General features: G+C 52.4%; 5 protein-coding genes across 5 annotated transcripts; 2 read left to right on the forward strand and 3 right to left on the reverse strand.

Annotated features, from left to right (window-relative positions):
• Positions 1–15: 15 nt before the first annotated feature.
• DACRYDRAFT_116255 (uncharacterized protein) lies at positions 16–1312 on the reverse strand. The gene is made up of 2 exons (XM_040770169.1): positions 255–1312; positions 16–198 (listed from the first exon to the last, which is right to left on the reverse strand). Exons 1-2 carry the CDS (start codon positions 1214–1216, stop codon positions 108–110), a joined length of 1053 nt encoding a protein of 350 aa, XP_040628712.1. The 5' UTR covers positions 1217–1312; the 3' UTR covers positions 16–107.
• A 489-nt stretch (positions 1313–1801) lies between these two features.
• Positions 1802–5019, reverse strand: DACRYDRAFT_22198 (uncharacterized protein). Its single transcript, XM_040772725.1, has 10 exons — positions 4339–5019; positions 4203–4289; positions 4041–4154; positions 3576–3988; positions 3419–3529; positions 3284–3370; positions 3170–3229; positions 2844–3123; positions 2638–2791; positions 1802–2585 (listed from the first exon to the last, which is right to left on the reverse strand). The coding sequence occupies exons 4-10, from the start codon at positions 3802–3804 to the stop codon at positions 1974–1976; spliced, it is 1533 nt and encodes a 510-aa protein (XP_040628713.1). The 5' UTR covers positions 3805–3988; positions 4041–4154; positions 4203–4289; positions 4339–5019; the 3' UTR covers positions 1802–1973.
• Positions 5020–6380: 1361 nt separating this feature from the next.
• Positions 6381–9510, forward strand: DACRYDRAFT_79449 (Thioesterase/thiol ester dehydrase-isomerase; the record flags this gene model as incomplete). Its single annotated transcript, XM_040776396.1, has 12 exons — positions 6381–6568; positions 6623–6933; positions 6992–7099; positions 7146–7416; positions 7470–7665; positions 7717–7843; positions 7899–8027; positions 8083–8339; positions 8407–8612; positions 8663–9243; positions 9294–9348; positions 9403–9510. 7 exons carry the CDS (start codon positions 6381–6383, stop codon positions 8000–8002), a joined length of 1305 nt encoding a protein of 434 aa, XP_040628714.1. The 3' UTR covers positions 8003–8027; positions 8083–8339; positions 8407–8612; positions 8663–9243; positions 9294–9348; positions 9403–9510.
• A 909-nt stretch (positions 9511–10419) lies between these two features.
• DACRYDRAFT_52402 (cytosine-purine permease) lies at positions 10420–12558 on the reverse strand (the record flags this gene model as incomplete). Its single annotated transcript, XM_040775105.1, has 11 exons — positions 10420–10576; positions 10681–10784; positions 10832–10912; positions 10963–11020; positions 11088–11167; positions 11221–11418; positions 11471–11522; positions 11573–11618; positions 11669–11979; positions 12030–12346; positions 12400–12558. 11 exons carry the CDS (start codon positions 12556–12558, stop codon positions 10420–10422), a joined length of 1563 nt encoding a protein of 520 aa, XP_040628715.1.
• Positions 12559–13165: 607 nt separating this feature from the next.
• Positions 13166–14829, forward strand: DACRYDRAFT_79454 (serine carboxypeptidase; the record flags this gene model as incomplete). The annotated part of the gene is made up of 5 exons (XM_040776397.1): positions 13166–13432; positions 13482–13951; positions 13999–14236; positions 14284–14431; positions 14486–14829. The coding sequence occupies 5 exons, from the start codon at positions 13166–13168 to the stop codon at positions 14827–14829; spliced, it is 1467 nt and encodes a 488-aa protein (XP_040628716.1).
• Positions 14830–15194: the final 365 nt, after the last annotated feature.

The following is a 15194-nucleotide window of genomic DNA, read 5'->3' on the forward strand; positions in this document are numbered from 1 at the left end:
AGGTTGGATACATTGGCTGGGTGCATTCAGGTCTAGATACAGATGAGCGATAATACGACAGGGGTTTTCTACAGATCCCAGCTCCAGCCTCTAGCTTCTGGCAAAAGCTAGAGCGTAATAGGCAGCGCATCGATATCCCATTGCGCTTTAGCGACTTTCTCAATACACGCTCTCCTCGCTTCCGTTGGAATGCACAGTCTAGAAACCAGTCAGATATAGTGCATATATGCATATATTCTCCGCGACGTGCTCACCTACAACTCGCAGCCACCCCCTCAGGCCAAAGGACCTCCGCGATGCTCTCCCAGCCATCCATCACCCTCCCCGTCGGCCACCTTGCAAGCCTCTCCCCAAGAGCAGCCTTCCACTGCCCCACCAGCGCAGCAGTCGCCAGAGGAAACCCATGCGGACAGTGACTCGGCACCTCGCGTTGCACGACTTTCTGCGCTTGGGCGGCGCGCGCGTCCCGAGCATCGAGTAGTGAGGAGAGGGCGAGCGCGGACATGCCCTCCAGATCGCGTTTCCATCTCCCTTCCCTGGGGTCACAGCGCGCTAGACATTCTTCAGCCACAGCACGGATCTCCTCCTGCGTGCCTAATCCCGAAGAGCAGAGGAAGCCGTATACGCGCAATGGACGTTCCTTCGCCCATTTGGTGAGGAGAGAGTCCTTCAGACGCTGGAGGGGTAGTGCGAGCTCCCATTTGTCCGCGGAGAGGAGGAGCTGAAGTGTTACTCCAAGAGAGGGGAAACGGGGTTTGGGGAGTGGATAGAGGAGCTGGAGCAGGTGGACGATCGTGGATGCCTTCTCTGGCCAGGGGACGCGTTCAAGTTCGTTCGTGTAGGGATCAGGAGAGGCGCTGGTGCTGGTAGAGGCATCAGAAGAGGCATCCTCAAACATACGCCTGAAGAACGCGCTGCCGACGCTGAGGAAGAGCTTCTGGGTAGGGAACTCGACGCCTTCGAGAGAGACAAGGACGATATCCGGTTTCGAAGAGTAGAACTCGGGGGGGAGCTCGAGCTTCTCCTCTTCGTCGTCTAGTTCTTCTGGGGGAGGGAGGGTGCTCACCCCGGGGGAAGAGAGAGGGAGCATACCTGGCTGAGGAAGGCGGAGAGCGACTTGATCGGGGAGAGACAAAGATCCCACGTGTGCTTGAAGCTGTCGTTGCAGCCACTGGGTGTACAACCCCGAGAATGCGTGCAGCTGGGCTTGGTGCATCCCCTTGTTAGAGAGAAGGGGGTACTTATCTCCTTGGAGGGCAGCAGGAGTGCTGTTGAGGCTGCTGGCGGAGGGCGTCGGATAATCGCGTGCTCGTGAGAGGGTGTGGGAATGCGGGGTGAGGGTAGACAGTGAATAGGATGGAGGTGAACAACGGGGAAATGCAATAGGAGTTGCTGTCAAGGAATGAATGTGATGAGGTGATGAGAGAGGATGTGCACCGGATTGTTTGTTGTGCCCATTTGGGCGATGGGACCGGCGATGATGTAACACGTTGATGATAGGGAGGAAAGCTTGTGAAAAACAGAGCTTTAAGTGGCAGGAGAGAGAGAATGAATTGCTCCGAGTTCGCCCGATGAAACGCTGTTTATCCATCGATCAAGATTACTTACAGGGTTTCCTTAACCCTGATGAAATAACCCTAATACAATTCTCCTCACGTTCAACTCAGTGGTGACGAGCAAAGAAAAACCATGTTTCGCACGAGACCGTAAACCCGGTTTACGGATCCCACTGGATAATGTCTGTCCCTTCCGAGTTTCATGAATATATTGCAGTTGGTGATTCGATTTCTACTTTGCTACTGCTTCATCGTGTGTTCATACATACTCTCCATGTTGCTACACTCCACCACTATTGATACCAACAATAGAGACTTTCCCTGAGATTGTTCAACTTTCAATTTACCTTGTAGCATATTATGCTGTGCGATGACCAAGAGAGAGGTGTACAATAGCTTTGATACCCCCCAACGGGGCTACAGGCACATTGGGCCTTCTTCAGCTTCTCTCGTTCCCGCGCCGATTTCTGCCTGCTTCTCTTCATCTGGCTCGGGTCGTTTCTTCCTCCAGGTGATCGAGCGGCGTACCCAATGCGCTGACGCCTTGTACATGTCTGTGAACCTTCTGAGCGGACAGCTCTTCGTTGTCCGCGCTTCTTCTGGCTGTTGACAGGCGGTACCCTCTTCCTGATTCTTTAATTGGTCCGCGCTCTGATCAGCTGGTCGCTTTCCTCCCCAGGGCTTCCAAATCCTGTCCGGAACCCGTGCCAGGATGAATTCCCCTGGAAGACGAACAATCCTCATGCTCTTTCGGAGGATACACGCCCGTTCTTGCTTCTTCTCCCGGAACCTGTACAGTCTTCTGGAGAACTTCATTGCTGAAATACCGACAATGGAGAGCGAAAGGAGGATAAGGATAGTGCAAGTGCGCGAGAACCAGTCCATCTCCACAAGTTGGAAGCACCAGACGAGAAGGGCAATGATAGTCGCTATAGCAGACCAGATGAGGAGCGCAGAAGGCAGGGAGTAGTATACTGCTAGTCCGCGGTACCCGAGCCAGGACTGCGAAGCCGTCCCACAGTACTGCGACTAAGGAGAGTGTGAGATTCTACCTGGAAGGAGGAACACGAAAGGGGCTGACACCGATATCTGCAGTAGTGTCCTTCAAATCATAATGGTGCAGTGCCTGCTGCATACCCAAAAACAGACTTCCCAACGAAAGAAGAGTTGCGACTATGCTGATGATTACCTGATCGCCTCCGAGCCCGTTGATACCCAGGAATCCGATATTACCCCTTTACACCCGTCAACCATAATGTCACACCCGCCCTCCTCAATCGCACTCACGTGAAGAGCAAAGCCGCCACGATGAGGGTGCTTTGGTTGCTTGTTTCCACTAGCATCCTGACTAGGTCCTTCCATGCCTGAGGCGGAACGTAATAATCCACCGTGAGATTGAGAATCTTATCCAGGTACCATCGGTCTCCGCCCATGACAAGGACATGCATCACGCAGTACACCACGTACTTTGCCATGCTGGACCAACCATCATCAGAGTAGAGAGAGGGCTGGCCCCGGTCCACTCGGGATCCGACATCGCCGAAACGATTGGCAATACGACTGGTATCTGTACCAGGATAAGGTACGACAAGATGGAAAGAAGTTGTACTGACAACATGTTCCTATGAGACGAGCAATGGCTATGTTCTTAACCACAGAGTCTTCTTCGGATCCTGTGTCGACCTTAAATGAGGGGGAATTCATTGGCCACCGGCGTGCGTACTAACCTTTAAACTGATCGAGGACGCTCAGAAATTTCTCTGGCTGTCCCTGTTCAAACGGGCAGGTGCTGCCTGCCGGTGAGGTGATTTGATCTGAAATATTATTAGCTGCGAACTTTCCTAGGGACAAGGAGACGCTACCGAAAGTATACCACAACAGCATGTCCCGCAGTTCCTTTTCAGCACCTTTTATTGGCTTCGCGTTAGAGAATAGCTCCATATGCGCCCAGAACTCGCGCTGCAGATGCAATCCTGCAAGCGCCGATCAGAGTAATCTCGCACGGAAGGAAGACCGTACGGATGAGCTTCGATGACGCGTGAACGGTCAATTCGGGTATCACCCCACAGTAATCCGGGAAGTAATGCAGCCAGAAGACTTCGCGCTTGACCCGATCGATAAGATAGTATCGGCAGATCTCCCCGTAGTATGACAACCCAAGAGGGTGAGGTCCTATGTCCACCCGCAAGTACAGCTCCCAACTATCGGGCCACGTGTAGCCGGAAGTTGTATTCTTCTGCTGAATCATTATTATCGCATGGAGAAACTTCGTCCACTTGTCAATCAACTCCAAGACACCTTGTGTCCGTAAAAAATCGTCTGTCACAAACGGCAGGAATTTGTGGCGGAAGTAAGGATATCCATCCGGCGTTTCTTTCTCTTCCCAATTCCAGTCTAGTAGTCTCTTAGGTTCAACACTGCCGAGCATGTATCTACATAGAGTACCGATGTCAGACCGGGTTGGTGAGTGGAGTGATAACGCACTCGATGGCATCCTCTGATCGAAAGATCCCAGACATCGCTCGGTGTGGGGGTGGTCGACCATAAGAAGACGGCACAGCAAGTTGCGCTACCTGGTTAGTTGCCCAAAAATATTGACTGCCCCTGAAATGAGTTATGTCAGAGAGTAATTGGATGAAAACTCACCCCGCAGGTTTCCCGTACGCGCGGGTTAGCATCTTGGTGGGCTGCTCTGGGACTAGTTGGAAGCACTCTCGCAACATCATATCCGCCCTAGCATTATCCATAAGCACGAAGCATTTGAAGCGCTTCTTATGCGTACTGTGCATCGAGACCGTGGTATGAGGGAGGATAGCTCCCATCACTCGTATGTAAATCGTTGGTTCTCCCTGGTGCATCCACCTGTTCGTTGCCAATATCTTCCACTGGCGACTCTGTCTGTATTTCTCCCAGTACAGAGCCTTGCTTGACAGGTACATTGGATGTTCTACTAGGGCCGTCAGGAATTACGATCGGGGTTCGAGGACGACTACGAGGGGGTGTTGGTCGTATACACGTTTTGTCGTCCACTGCCGTCTCGTCAGAACCATCACTGTGGATGTCCAAATTCGATGACGAGATTGTAATAACAGACGGAAGTTGGAAATGGCTGCTCGTCGTCCCTTGGTCCTGGAGCTCAGATCCGCCTGCGGTGCATCGTCCGGGCTCAATCAAGTTTGAAGAGACGCTTTGATCGTCCGTCCCTTCGATCCTTGGACTAATGAAACGCGATACAGAGACAGTGGTGGAATTAGACGCCGGGAAACCTCCAGCACAGGATTCTGGACCAACTAAGTCAACCCTTTGTAACAGAGTCGTCGGAATCGTCATAATCCAAAGAGAGTGAGAGAATTATGCAAGTATTCCACAGCGAGTCCAGTCAAGGAGGTCCACTGGAGCAGAATAGATGTAAGAGGCCACAGAAGACAATATGTCATGGTTGGCCGTCTGCTTTAAACGCGCTGTCAGTGGAGAACACGAGGCAAACTGAGGGTCCTCTCGGGAATGTGATGTCCATTGATAACAATGATGCACCGCCTCTTACCTTGAAAAGGAAATTATGCGGAATGGTCATCAACAAACTTACCGGATCAGGAAGGATCGGTTAGAGTGATAGTCATGATCTTCGGGAAAACAACTTCCTGAACCCGGCGTTTTGCATTCCGGTAAGTGCGTGTATGTACGCAGGCATTTTTTCTCGCGTACCGCAAATCCGGACCGAATTGTTACATTCCGTTAATGTTAGCACTGCGGTGCGCTACTTGACATCGAGTTTAGCCCTCAGACTGCCATAAAAACATCTTCCTGTATGATAAACAGCGTTGGGTGAACCGCGGGACGATTGCCTGGTCGAAAGATCAGACTCCACCATATCATGATATGGACCAGAACTGCACTAGGACTTCCGAGTCCTTCCGATCAAGAGAAGAGAGCTCAAGTGAATCGGGTCCTTGTAGACCTCGGGAATGGTTTGTGAATGACCAGACAACGTGTCCTGGGAATGGTAGAGGCACCCGCTTAGGAGGGACCGAATTTCCGGTTCTATTGAACTTGGGCAAATGCAAGTGTCACAATCCATCGATCGGCGCCCTCAAATTGGTGGTCTGACTTGCTGCTCAAATCCCATAGTGACGACGTGCCGAAGTTCAACTAGTGCGAGTTCGGATTTACATCACTGTTTTGTTGTCAGGTTTTTGAAGTACCGAAGTACCATATACTGTGCACTGCCAGCGTATGAAGAACACGCTGCACAGAGCGGTGGAGAGCGGGCTTGGGGTTCCCATATTCACCGCACCACGCCTTTGTTGTTACATCTGAAGGCCTTGTGGTCGTTGGGCGTAAATCGAATGGGAAAAGAAACGTGATCTGAGGTCACGGGCCATCTACAGGGTCAAGCAATATTTCATTCGAGGTTGTGGGTCGATGCCAATCGGAGCTCCCTATTCCATCTCCTACTTCTCTGCTGAAGGTCACCAGGGACCATGAGAGGCCTTCACTCTATCATACGCTGGCACCACCCGCGATTAGTTAGCTTGACGTCGGTTGGACGCCGTGGGCTGTCGTTGTCGCCAACCCGGTTGGATGAATCGCCCTCACCTAATGCGACGAGCGAGCTGCAGGCGGAGAAGGCCCAGACACAGCGGGAAGCATCTCAAGTGTTGTCCATGGTGCAACTTTTGACATTAGTCCGTAAGTGAGTGTAACATGGCTGTGACTCGTGAGATAACTAGATCTCCTAGGAAATCGCTCTGACCCCGCTCATCGCACGTACGCGCCCACTGAAACCCATCTATGTCGCCCTGATATGGACCCAGGGCATTTCCTATGCGATCTCCCCAACCATGGCTAGAGACTCTCTTGCCAAGACGTCCACCACAGACGGGTCAAACAGAAGGGGACAAAACGGTCGAGTCACCGAAACCCAAGACTGAGTTACCTCCCCGGCGGATGCACGACAGCTATGTGGAGCTTGTGCTGCCCTTCTTGAGCCAGGCGAGCCTTCTGGAACAATAGTAAGCACCTGGTATACGAAATCCGAGTTACCAAGGACCTGATAGGAGTTACAGCACCAATGTAGCTGGGGGTATCCGGAACGGCAAGCTGATGGAACACCTAGATTCCCTCGCTGGCAGCGCAGCATACAAGCACATTCTTGGTCCATCGACGGAGGATATCACGATGTCCTCTACTGATTTCTACTTGGTCACTGCCGCCGTGGAGCGGATGGATCTTCTGCATTACATCCAGCAGGGAGACATTCACGATTTGAGGTTGTCCGGAAACGTCATTTACACGGGAAAGAGTAGCATCGAGGTCACCGTACAGATGGTGGGACTGCCACGGTCAAGTCATGAGAGGGAGATGCCGATCATGGTCGGTGAGTCTGAACAGCAATGTTTGAGTATGAACGGCAAGATCTTGATGCCACTGAATAGGTCGCTTCACGATGGTGTGCAGGGACGCGTTCACTCATAAAGCAAGGGAGGTGAACCAACTTGTGCTTGGGACACCGGAGGAATGGGCGTTGAATGCGCTTGGAAAATGTACGCGCCTCCGTGAACAGCACCACTCTTTCTGACACTGAACCAGCGCATGCCGAGCTGCGCAAGACCACCCAAGCTTTGTCGCTTTCGCGCGTACCGCCCTCACAAGCCGAAGCCCAGGTGGTGCACGACATGTTCCTGTCGCGCCACCCACAAGGCGGTGAAGAATTTCTTAGTTCTACGTTCGTCCCTGCACGAACCCAGCGAACACATCTGCCTTCCGGAGGAAAGGACGAGTATGGAAACGATATCGAGTGGGTTTGGATGGAAGATACAGCGCTAGAAAGTTGTCAAGTTATGTTTCCTCAGGATCGCAAGTGAGTTATCTGTCAGTCATGCATGTCTGGCACAATGAGCTGACTCCTGGAAGCGTGCACGGCAAGGTATTCGGCGGGTACCTCATGAAGTTGGCGTACGAGCTCGCTTTCGCGACTGCCTCGCAACACACACAGAAGCGCACACTCGGGTTCCTATGCTTGGACAGTATTGCATTCAAGTTGCCTGTCCCAGTCGGGGCGATACTGAAGTTGAAATCGGGCATAGGTTACTCGGACAGTAGGGTTGTGGTGTGCCGCATTACTCTCTGCGGTCCAAACATGTGCTAACCGCATGTCCAGCATATCGGCGTAAGAGCCAATGTGTTAGATGTTAACACCGGTGAGGAGAAGACGACGAATGAATTCTGGTTCACCTGGGATGCGAATGGTCTGGGCACGAAGGGCGTTGTTCCCCGGACGTACGAAGGCAAGTGCAACGCTTGATTTGCCGTATTTTCCCTCTTATAACGAGCGTTTTCCAGAGGCTATGACGTGGCTCGAGAGCAGGCGAAGACTGGCTTTGGGCGCGGAAATCCGGGCGATCAGACAGGGGTCAATTGAATTCCAGAGGTTGCAGCACGCCTGAAGGGCAATGTACGACAAACCACAAGGTGAGATTCCCCCGGGCTTTTCACTTCGTGCCGAGCAACAGGTTCAATCCTACAGGCTTGCACCACGTCGCACGGGATCGCAATTGGGCGGGTAATATGGTGTACAAAAACAAAACAAATATCCATAGAAACGAAGTGAGAACCGCGAGACAGGGACCATTGTTGTTGTACGGAAAGAAAGTCTACTACATTCACATAAAAAGTTCAGAGCGCAAGGGATAAACCTCTCATTTCTCCAATACATGATCCGCCAGACCATACTGCAATGCCTCCCTCAGCTGGTCGATAACGTGCGGCGCACTAGTGTCTAAAGTGAGTCATTATCATCATCAGCAGACAACCGAAAGCTTACAACACTGGAATCTCTGCGCTATGAAAGCCCTCCACGTCCCTCCCCTGAAATCCAGGGTAGGAGAATGAGGTGTCGTTCCAGAAACCTCGGTACATGATGTTCAGACTGCGCGCTGTTATCTCGTAGTCGCGGAACCACCCGCCAGGCATGAAGAACTCGAACACAGCGCTGTATTTTGAGGGACGCATCCAGACAAGGGACGTGAGGCCATTGCCATGCACTCCTATTAGAACCTGTCCGGCCGATTAACTAGCAAGTCCAAGCTAGGGTATAAATGACATACCGTTGTGCGTGCTGCCAGCTGAATCTGCTCTGCTTTTGACATCCCTTCCAATTGGACGATATTCAGTTCGAACCCGAGCTCCTCGCTTGCCCGCTGTAGTGCTTGGATCAACGTGGCATGATCTGCACTCCTCAACGCCCTCCTATTGCCGCGTTGACGCGAGACGTAGGTAACCACCGTCTCGCGACTTGACGCACTTCCTGGACGGGGCGCATCTCCGCCTGCAAAGCGGACCACACGCTCTCGTACGTCGGCCCACCAGTCTGCTTTATCGGCGGATAAGGACATCGCTTCGCTGATCGGCTTCCAGGATTTTCCATGTGCGGGTCCTCCCATGGCTCCAGCTCGGTCGAACAACACCACCCGCTCGAGCTTGAAAGCCCACTTCGTGGCGCGCAGATCAGCCCAGGTGTCGGAGAAGAGTATCTGCGTGTTGGGGAAAGCTGCAAGGTTCACATACACGTTCATCCCGGGCCCATCGCGGAATTCGCTATGAGTACTGTGCGGAAAGATGATGCGTGCAGGCGGTGGGAGAGTACGGTTCAAGGCAGACGTAGTGCGCTGGAGTGAGAGAAGGATCTCTGCGGGGCTTTGGTTAGCGGTTTGCACATTTAAATAGATAGAAACGTACCAGCAGTATAATGGTAGTAGTGAGCAATGAACTCGTGATGTTCGGTGACCATCCACTGCGCATATATAAGCCTCTACGATAGGACGGTGCTAGCTAACCATTGACTCACTGTCATTCCCTCCCAGGGCGCTGCTGCACCTCCAAAGGCCATCTCGGCTCCCTGCACACTCAGTACTCGGATGTCTTCATCTGATGGGTTGCTGTGTCCCAAGTTCAGGGAAACACCGTTGGAGGTGATATGCTTTAGTTCGGGGAGCGCTGAGGAGTTGTCCGTGACTATATGGATCGCACCGTCGTAGACGTAGAGGTTTTCAAACGCAGTGTTTCCTTTCCATTACACAATAAGTATATAAACTCCATAGTCAGATAGAAGGTAACAGACTTACCAGCGGCGTGAAGTACAACTTCTGTAGGGTCAATCGTCGTGCTCCTGTCGGACCTTTCCGATCCGTGCTCAACCATCCCATCCGACAAGCGGAATGGGATGTCTTGCGGTCGTCTATTCCATCCCAACCACGATTCTGCCGATTCTTGAAGCACGTTCACATGGTTAAAGACACCACCTGCGTTGCCAGCATTAACGGAGAGTTCGCCGGATAGTGTTGTGGGGCAGGTGTTGAAGGCGCGCGACGCTGACCAGAAGACGAGCACGCCGCTGGCTAATGAGACCACGAGGAGCAACGCATCGCGTTTCATCGTTATACTCGGGGGTGTGAACGCTTGATAGAGGGGAGCGACTGCCGACGGTGAGGACAGGCATCAGGCCATAAGCATTTGACGAGTTGACGGCTTCCCATTGTTTAAGTGTAAGACACGACAAGCTGAGACCAGCTTGACGGTGGTCGTCCGTGTTTGGGGTGCTGAGTCTTGGCGGTGGAGGAATATGGCGAGAATGCATTGACTCCGAAATTTCTATTTAATAATTTCACAGAAAGATTTTGTGTTTGGTTTCTGATCAGTTTCTGTTGCCAAATTTTGATTACACGGTAGTAGTTATGAGATATACCCTGGTTCATGGTGCCACTACCACAATATATGCAGTGGGATGTAGACTGTTTCTATATCACCGAGAAAGCTACACCTCTTGGATTGTGACCTCTTCCACAACGGTCTTGTCTTGCTCGTTTTACTTCTCGTCTCTCTCATCGGAAGGCGTTGAGGGGTACTCTTCCTCACCGGTTATTGTCTCTGGAACGAAAGTCTGTAAAGGCGGGAAGATCTTGCAGACAATGAAGTACGTGACAGCTGCTAGGAAGAACTGAAGATACGAGATAAGTGCGCGACTGAGGGGCAGAAAGAACTTATACGTGCCCCAAAAAGCCAGGAGATATCGAAACTACATACCATCCGTTCAACAGGCGCCAATACACATGGAGAAGTTGCTTACGGGTACACACCACCCCAGACAGGGATGGACGGATTGATGGCATTGATCAAGCCTGGAAGATTAGGTGGGATGGATACAACGAGCGCGGCAACGGCACGCCAATTCTGGGGGTGCATGAGTGGAGCAACAAGATAAGGATAGACATACGCACTACGCCAGCCGTAGAGCGATATTTTCCATTGGGATCGTACAGAGCAGGAACGTCTAGCTTTTGGCCTCGGATGAACCAGTACTGTATAATGCTCCGGGTCAGCTAAGACCAAAGGTAGAAACCACACTCACATCGACAACCATGATGGCACATATTGGGCCAAGGAAGACCGTGTATCCACTCATGAAACTGAGGAAACCGGACGCGTTATCTCATGATCAGAAGGGGTTAGACTCATTTGATGCTTGATACCTACTTTGCCAGGATTTCCCATGGGATGATGACCCACGCTCCGATGATGGCGCACAGCACCTGTCCTCGTCTGATGTTAAACCACTGTCCACCTGAGTTCAGCATGCTCATTGGTCAAATCTGCGCGCAGATCTCACTCTTGGAAGCAGCGCCGTGAAGTCATTAGCAGCCGAGATCGAATTTGCTCCAATGTTGGTCCCCAACGTCGCAACAGCGAATGCGAATGCCGCGAAAAAAGTGGCGGCACGATTGTCCCAGTTGTTCATCAAGCGTAGAGGATCCCAATAGTAGTCGCCGTAGAGGATGTAGCCAGTGGAGGTAACGACAATCCCTTGCTATAAGAGAATAGTTAGCGAGGAAGACGTCAGAGGTTCGCATAAGACTGACCAAAGCGATAATAGTGAAAGAGATGGGCGTCACAATGAGCTGCACATATTGGCTAACAACTGAAGTTAGAAACGTCCGAATGATGGAATCCGCGTTCCCTACTCTCGTGGCGCCCTAGCCATGCGGGTAAAATCGGGGATATTCACCGCTGCAGTTCCAAGTTAGTCAAGTTGAGGAAGCAGCAGAAAGAGACCACACACAGCGTGGAGTAAGTCCCAAGCACGCTCTGCAATCCCGCCAGCCAGGCCCAAGCAAGCTTTGAACCAGATAGCGTCGCCGGTTGTAAAAATATTGGCCCAGCCCCTCCCGCACGGATGAAAGCCCATATCATCATCGAGAAGCCGCAGATGATGACCAAGACGGACTTGAGAGCAAAGAGCCAGCGGAGCTTGTGTGTCGGGATGAGGACCCAGGGGAACTGGAAAGCCCAGTAGATGAAGTAGGCTAGGAGATTCGCAGAGGTAATGTTGGCTGACGAAGGGAGATGGTTGGGAAAGTCTTCAAAGCTCCTGAGCTAGAGAGTCAAACAGAGTGCAAAGCCATAATTGAAACGTCCTACGGCCAGATCGCTCTGATCATCTGGTAGACGCATTCGCCACTCGTAGCTGTTTGGATACCCTGCCAAAAGCACGCCAAAATGCAACGACCAATAATTGAGAAATACGACAGGTAGAAGCCGAAAGACGAGCGATTCAGGACTGGGAAAGGGACGTGGTGCCTTGCTCCGATGGTGCCGGTCGCGGTGATAGCCCAGGAGATGATAAGGTTTCCAACGAAAATACATGCGAGTGCCTGTCCCGCTGACATGCCCAGAGTAAGCAAGGCAGACGCTTGATCCCAGCTAGCGACATTGAACGTGTCTGATATCCAGTATGTCTGTATTCAGGTCGCGTGAGCGGGGTCTGGGGATTCGGAAAGAAACAACGAACGGTGAAGTTGACCATCTTCCATGTCCGCTTCTCGGGCGGGGTGGGGTCCATGTCCCGGTTGCTGAGCTTGCTGTTGGGAGCGAGAAATGATGGCTCCGGGTGGAGCGCCCATGACTGCCGATCACCAAGTGCGCGAAATTTGCTCGTGAGCCAGGACATGGTCGTCAGTCAACTCTGAGACTATCATAGGAGACGAGGGTTGTGAGACCTTCAAGCCATCCAGACGCCCAGGATACATATATATCCATGAAGTATAAGTCTTTACCGCCTATCCACGATAGCGGACTTGTGAATGCGCTCCATGCGCCATCGCATCGCGAACTTCTCGCAGACACCTTCTGTTCCAGCCCTCACGCAGACACCTTCTGTTCCAGCCCTCACGCGATACGACAGCTAGCGATCGCCGGGGGCACGATAGTCCCTTCTACTGCCAAACAGACCTCGGCAGTAGATTTTTGTTAACCACATATCAAGATGTAAAGGTACAGAGCACTCCAAGTACAGGTAGGGCGCGACTCGCAACCGAAAACAAATGCACAACATAATCCTTTCGGATAAATACACTCGGCTCCGGGGATCGTCGAACCTAAAAGTGTGACCCTGGGAAGCGCGACCTGATATCCTCCTACTTCGCCGGTGTGAACCCGTCCACTTTGACAACAACGATGTGTTCACTAATAGCTCTCTTCCGGAGAAGTCAACCCGGTCCTCTACAAGGACTATGGTTCCTCCTAATCACGAAAGAACGTCTTGATCATTGACCACGATGAACTTCCTTTCCAAGCTCGTTCTGAGCCTGCTGGCCTTCAAGGCGACTCAGGCGATCCAGACGTCTTTCCAGCCTATCGACTTCCCGGCACCGGAGCGGGAACTCGCGCATATCCTTCCTGGAGAGTACACTCAGCTCTCGCACGCTGCTTTCCCTGGATATGGGGTGCGCGTGAAGCGTACTGAGGGGTGGTGCGATACTGGTGTGAAGGTGTATACTGGGTACCTTGATGTTGCACAGGGTGCGAAGCATATGTGGTTTTACGTGGGCACTTCTGTTCCCAGCATAGGAAGTTACTGACAGTTTATTGAAGTTCTTCGAGAGCCGCCGTAGCCCCGCAACAGACGACTTGGTGATGTGGGTCACTGGCGGCCCTGGGTGCTCAAGCAGCATGGACATGCTTATGCAGATCGGGCCGTGCACGGTCGACCCCTCAGGGAACGGCACGCTATACAACCCCCACGGCTGGAACGCAGAAGTGAACATCTTCTACCTCGACTCACCCGTGAACGTCGGGTTCTCCTACTCCGAGTTCGGGGAGGAGGTGTACACTACCGAGGATGCGGCAAAGGATGCGGCGGCGTTTGCGTTCATCTTTACAGAGGCATTTGCTGAGTTTAAAGGGAGACCGTTCCATTTGGCTGGGAGCTCGTATGGGGGGCGATATGTGCCGGTGTTTGCGAGCGAGATATGGGATATGAATCGGAGTGCGGAGAAGAGGGGCTTCACGCCCATCAACCTGAAGAGTATCGTCATCGGCGACGGGATCACCGATGCTAAGGAGTGTGTGCCCATTTCTCCCTGACATGCATCATACTCACGGAGATCAGGACGATCCTCGCCTACTATGACATGGCATGCACGAGCGCCTCCGTCCCCCCAGTGCTAGACATCAGCACCTGCGTACGGATGCGCCGGGCCCTCCCGCGCTGTAGGGAATTGCTCACGGCTTCGTGTGAGCTAGAACAGTCTGACCTCGCATGCACGGCCGCTACTCTCTTCTGCGAGAACGAGCTGAGCGCACCGTATCGCGTTACAGAGCGGAACCCTTATGACCTAAGCGATAACGTACGATCTTTCTTTGCTGAACGCGACAGAAGCTGAAAAGGGAACAGGAATGTAAAGGTGGGATTCATGCGCTTTGTTATCCTATCTTCAACAGCATTTCGAAGTATTTGAACACGCCTTCCACGCGAGCGCAGTTGGGTGTAGATCCTGCCGTAGGGGTGTTCGTCGGATGCAATAACACGATCAACGCTGGCTGTACGTCCTCCAAGATACACACAGAGACATGTTGATTGACGATGTGCATATTAGTCAGGGAAAGGTTCGACAGCTACCGTCCAACGTCATTCTACGTCTCCTCCCTGCTCGAGCGAGGCGTGGACGCGCTGATCTACGTTGGCACCTACGACTGGATCTGTAACTGGGTCGGCAACATCCGGTGGCTCGAAGCGCTCGAATGGCACGGGCAAGCGGCGTTTAACGCCGAGGCACTCAGTACCTGGGCAGGAGGGGAATGGAAGGCCGCGCAGGTGGAGGGGAAGACGGGAAAGCTGTTGTATGCTACTGTGCAGGGGGCGGGGCATATGGTAGCCTACAACAAGCCAAGTGCGGCGGTGGCGATGGTGAACAAGTGGATCGGAGCGAGGGAGGTGTAGGTAGATTCAGCAGTGGCGTCGCGTGGTCTAGTCCAGCTTCTAATGACGTGTTTGTCCAGACCGGAAATAGCTCTGGCACATGCTTGGCATAAGTGGGACATTGCAGTCTCACATTGTTGTTCCAGGGTCCATCCACCCTTTCCACATGTGCCAAAAGTGCCGCTCTGTTCGAGGAACGTGCGCTCCATTCCATGAGTCTGGACATGAACAACCAGTACTGTAGGACGGAAGGACTGCCTATCTCAGCACCGGGGATCTCATAGATGGATGTTATTTAACCAAGCTGTCAGATATCAGACGTCTTGAGAGTTGTTTGTAAGTGCACGTTGTTCATCCTCGGGATATCGTTGTTGCCGGCTCATTTC

The sequence above is a fragment of the Dacryopinax primogenitus genome (assembly GCF_000292625.1).
Source record: "Dacryopinax primogenitus strain DJM-731 SS1 chromosome Unknown DACRYscaffold_9, whole genome shotgun sequence".
NCBI lineage: Eukaryota > Fungi > Basidiomycota > Dacrymycetes > Dacrymycetales > Dacrymycetaceae > Dacryopinax > Dacryopinax primogenitus.

Bases quoted from the DNA above. Each gene is read 5' to 3' on its own strand.
- DACRYDRAFT_22198 (XM_040772725.1), bottom strand. From the start codon at position 3,804: ATGATTCAGCAGAAGAATACAACTTCCGGCTACACGTGGCCCGATAGT. The intron at 3,530-3,575 runs GTACGGTCTTCC...CGGCGCTTGCAG, and splicing joins CGCGTCATCGAAGCTCATCC to GATTGCATCTGCAGCGCGAG. The intron at 3,371-3,418 runs GTAGCGTCTCCT...ATAATATTTCAG, and splicing joins GCTGTTGTGGTATACTTTCG to ATCAAATCACCTCACCGGCA.
- DACRYDRAFT_116255 (XM_040770169.1), bottom strand. From the start codon at position 1,216: ATGCACCAAGCCCAGCTGCACGCATTCTCGGGGTTGTACACCCAGTGG. The intron at 199-254 runs GTGAGCACGTCG...ACTGGTTTCTAG, and splicing joins GGGGTGGCTGCGAGTTGTAG to ACTGTGCATTCCAACGGAAG.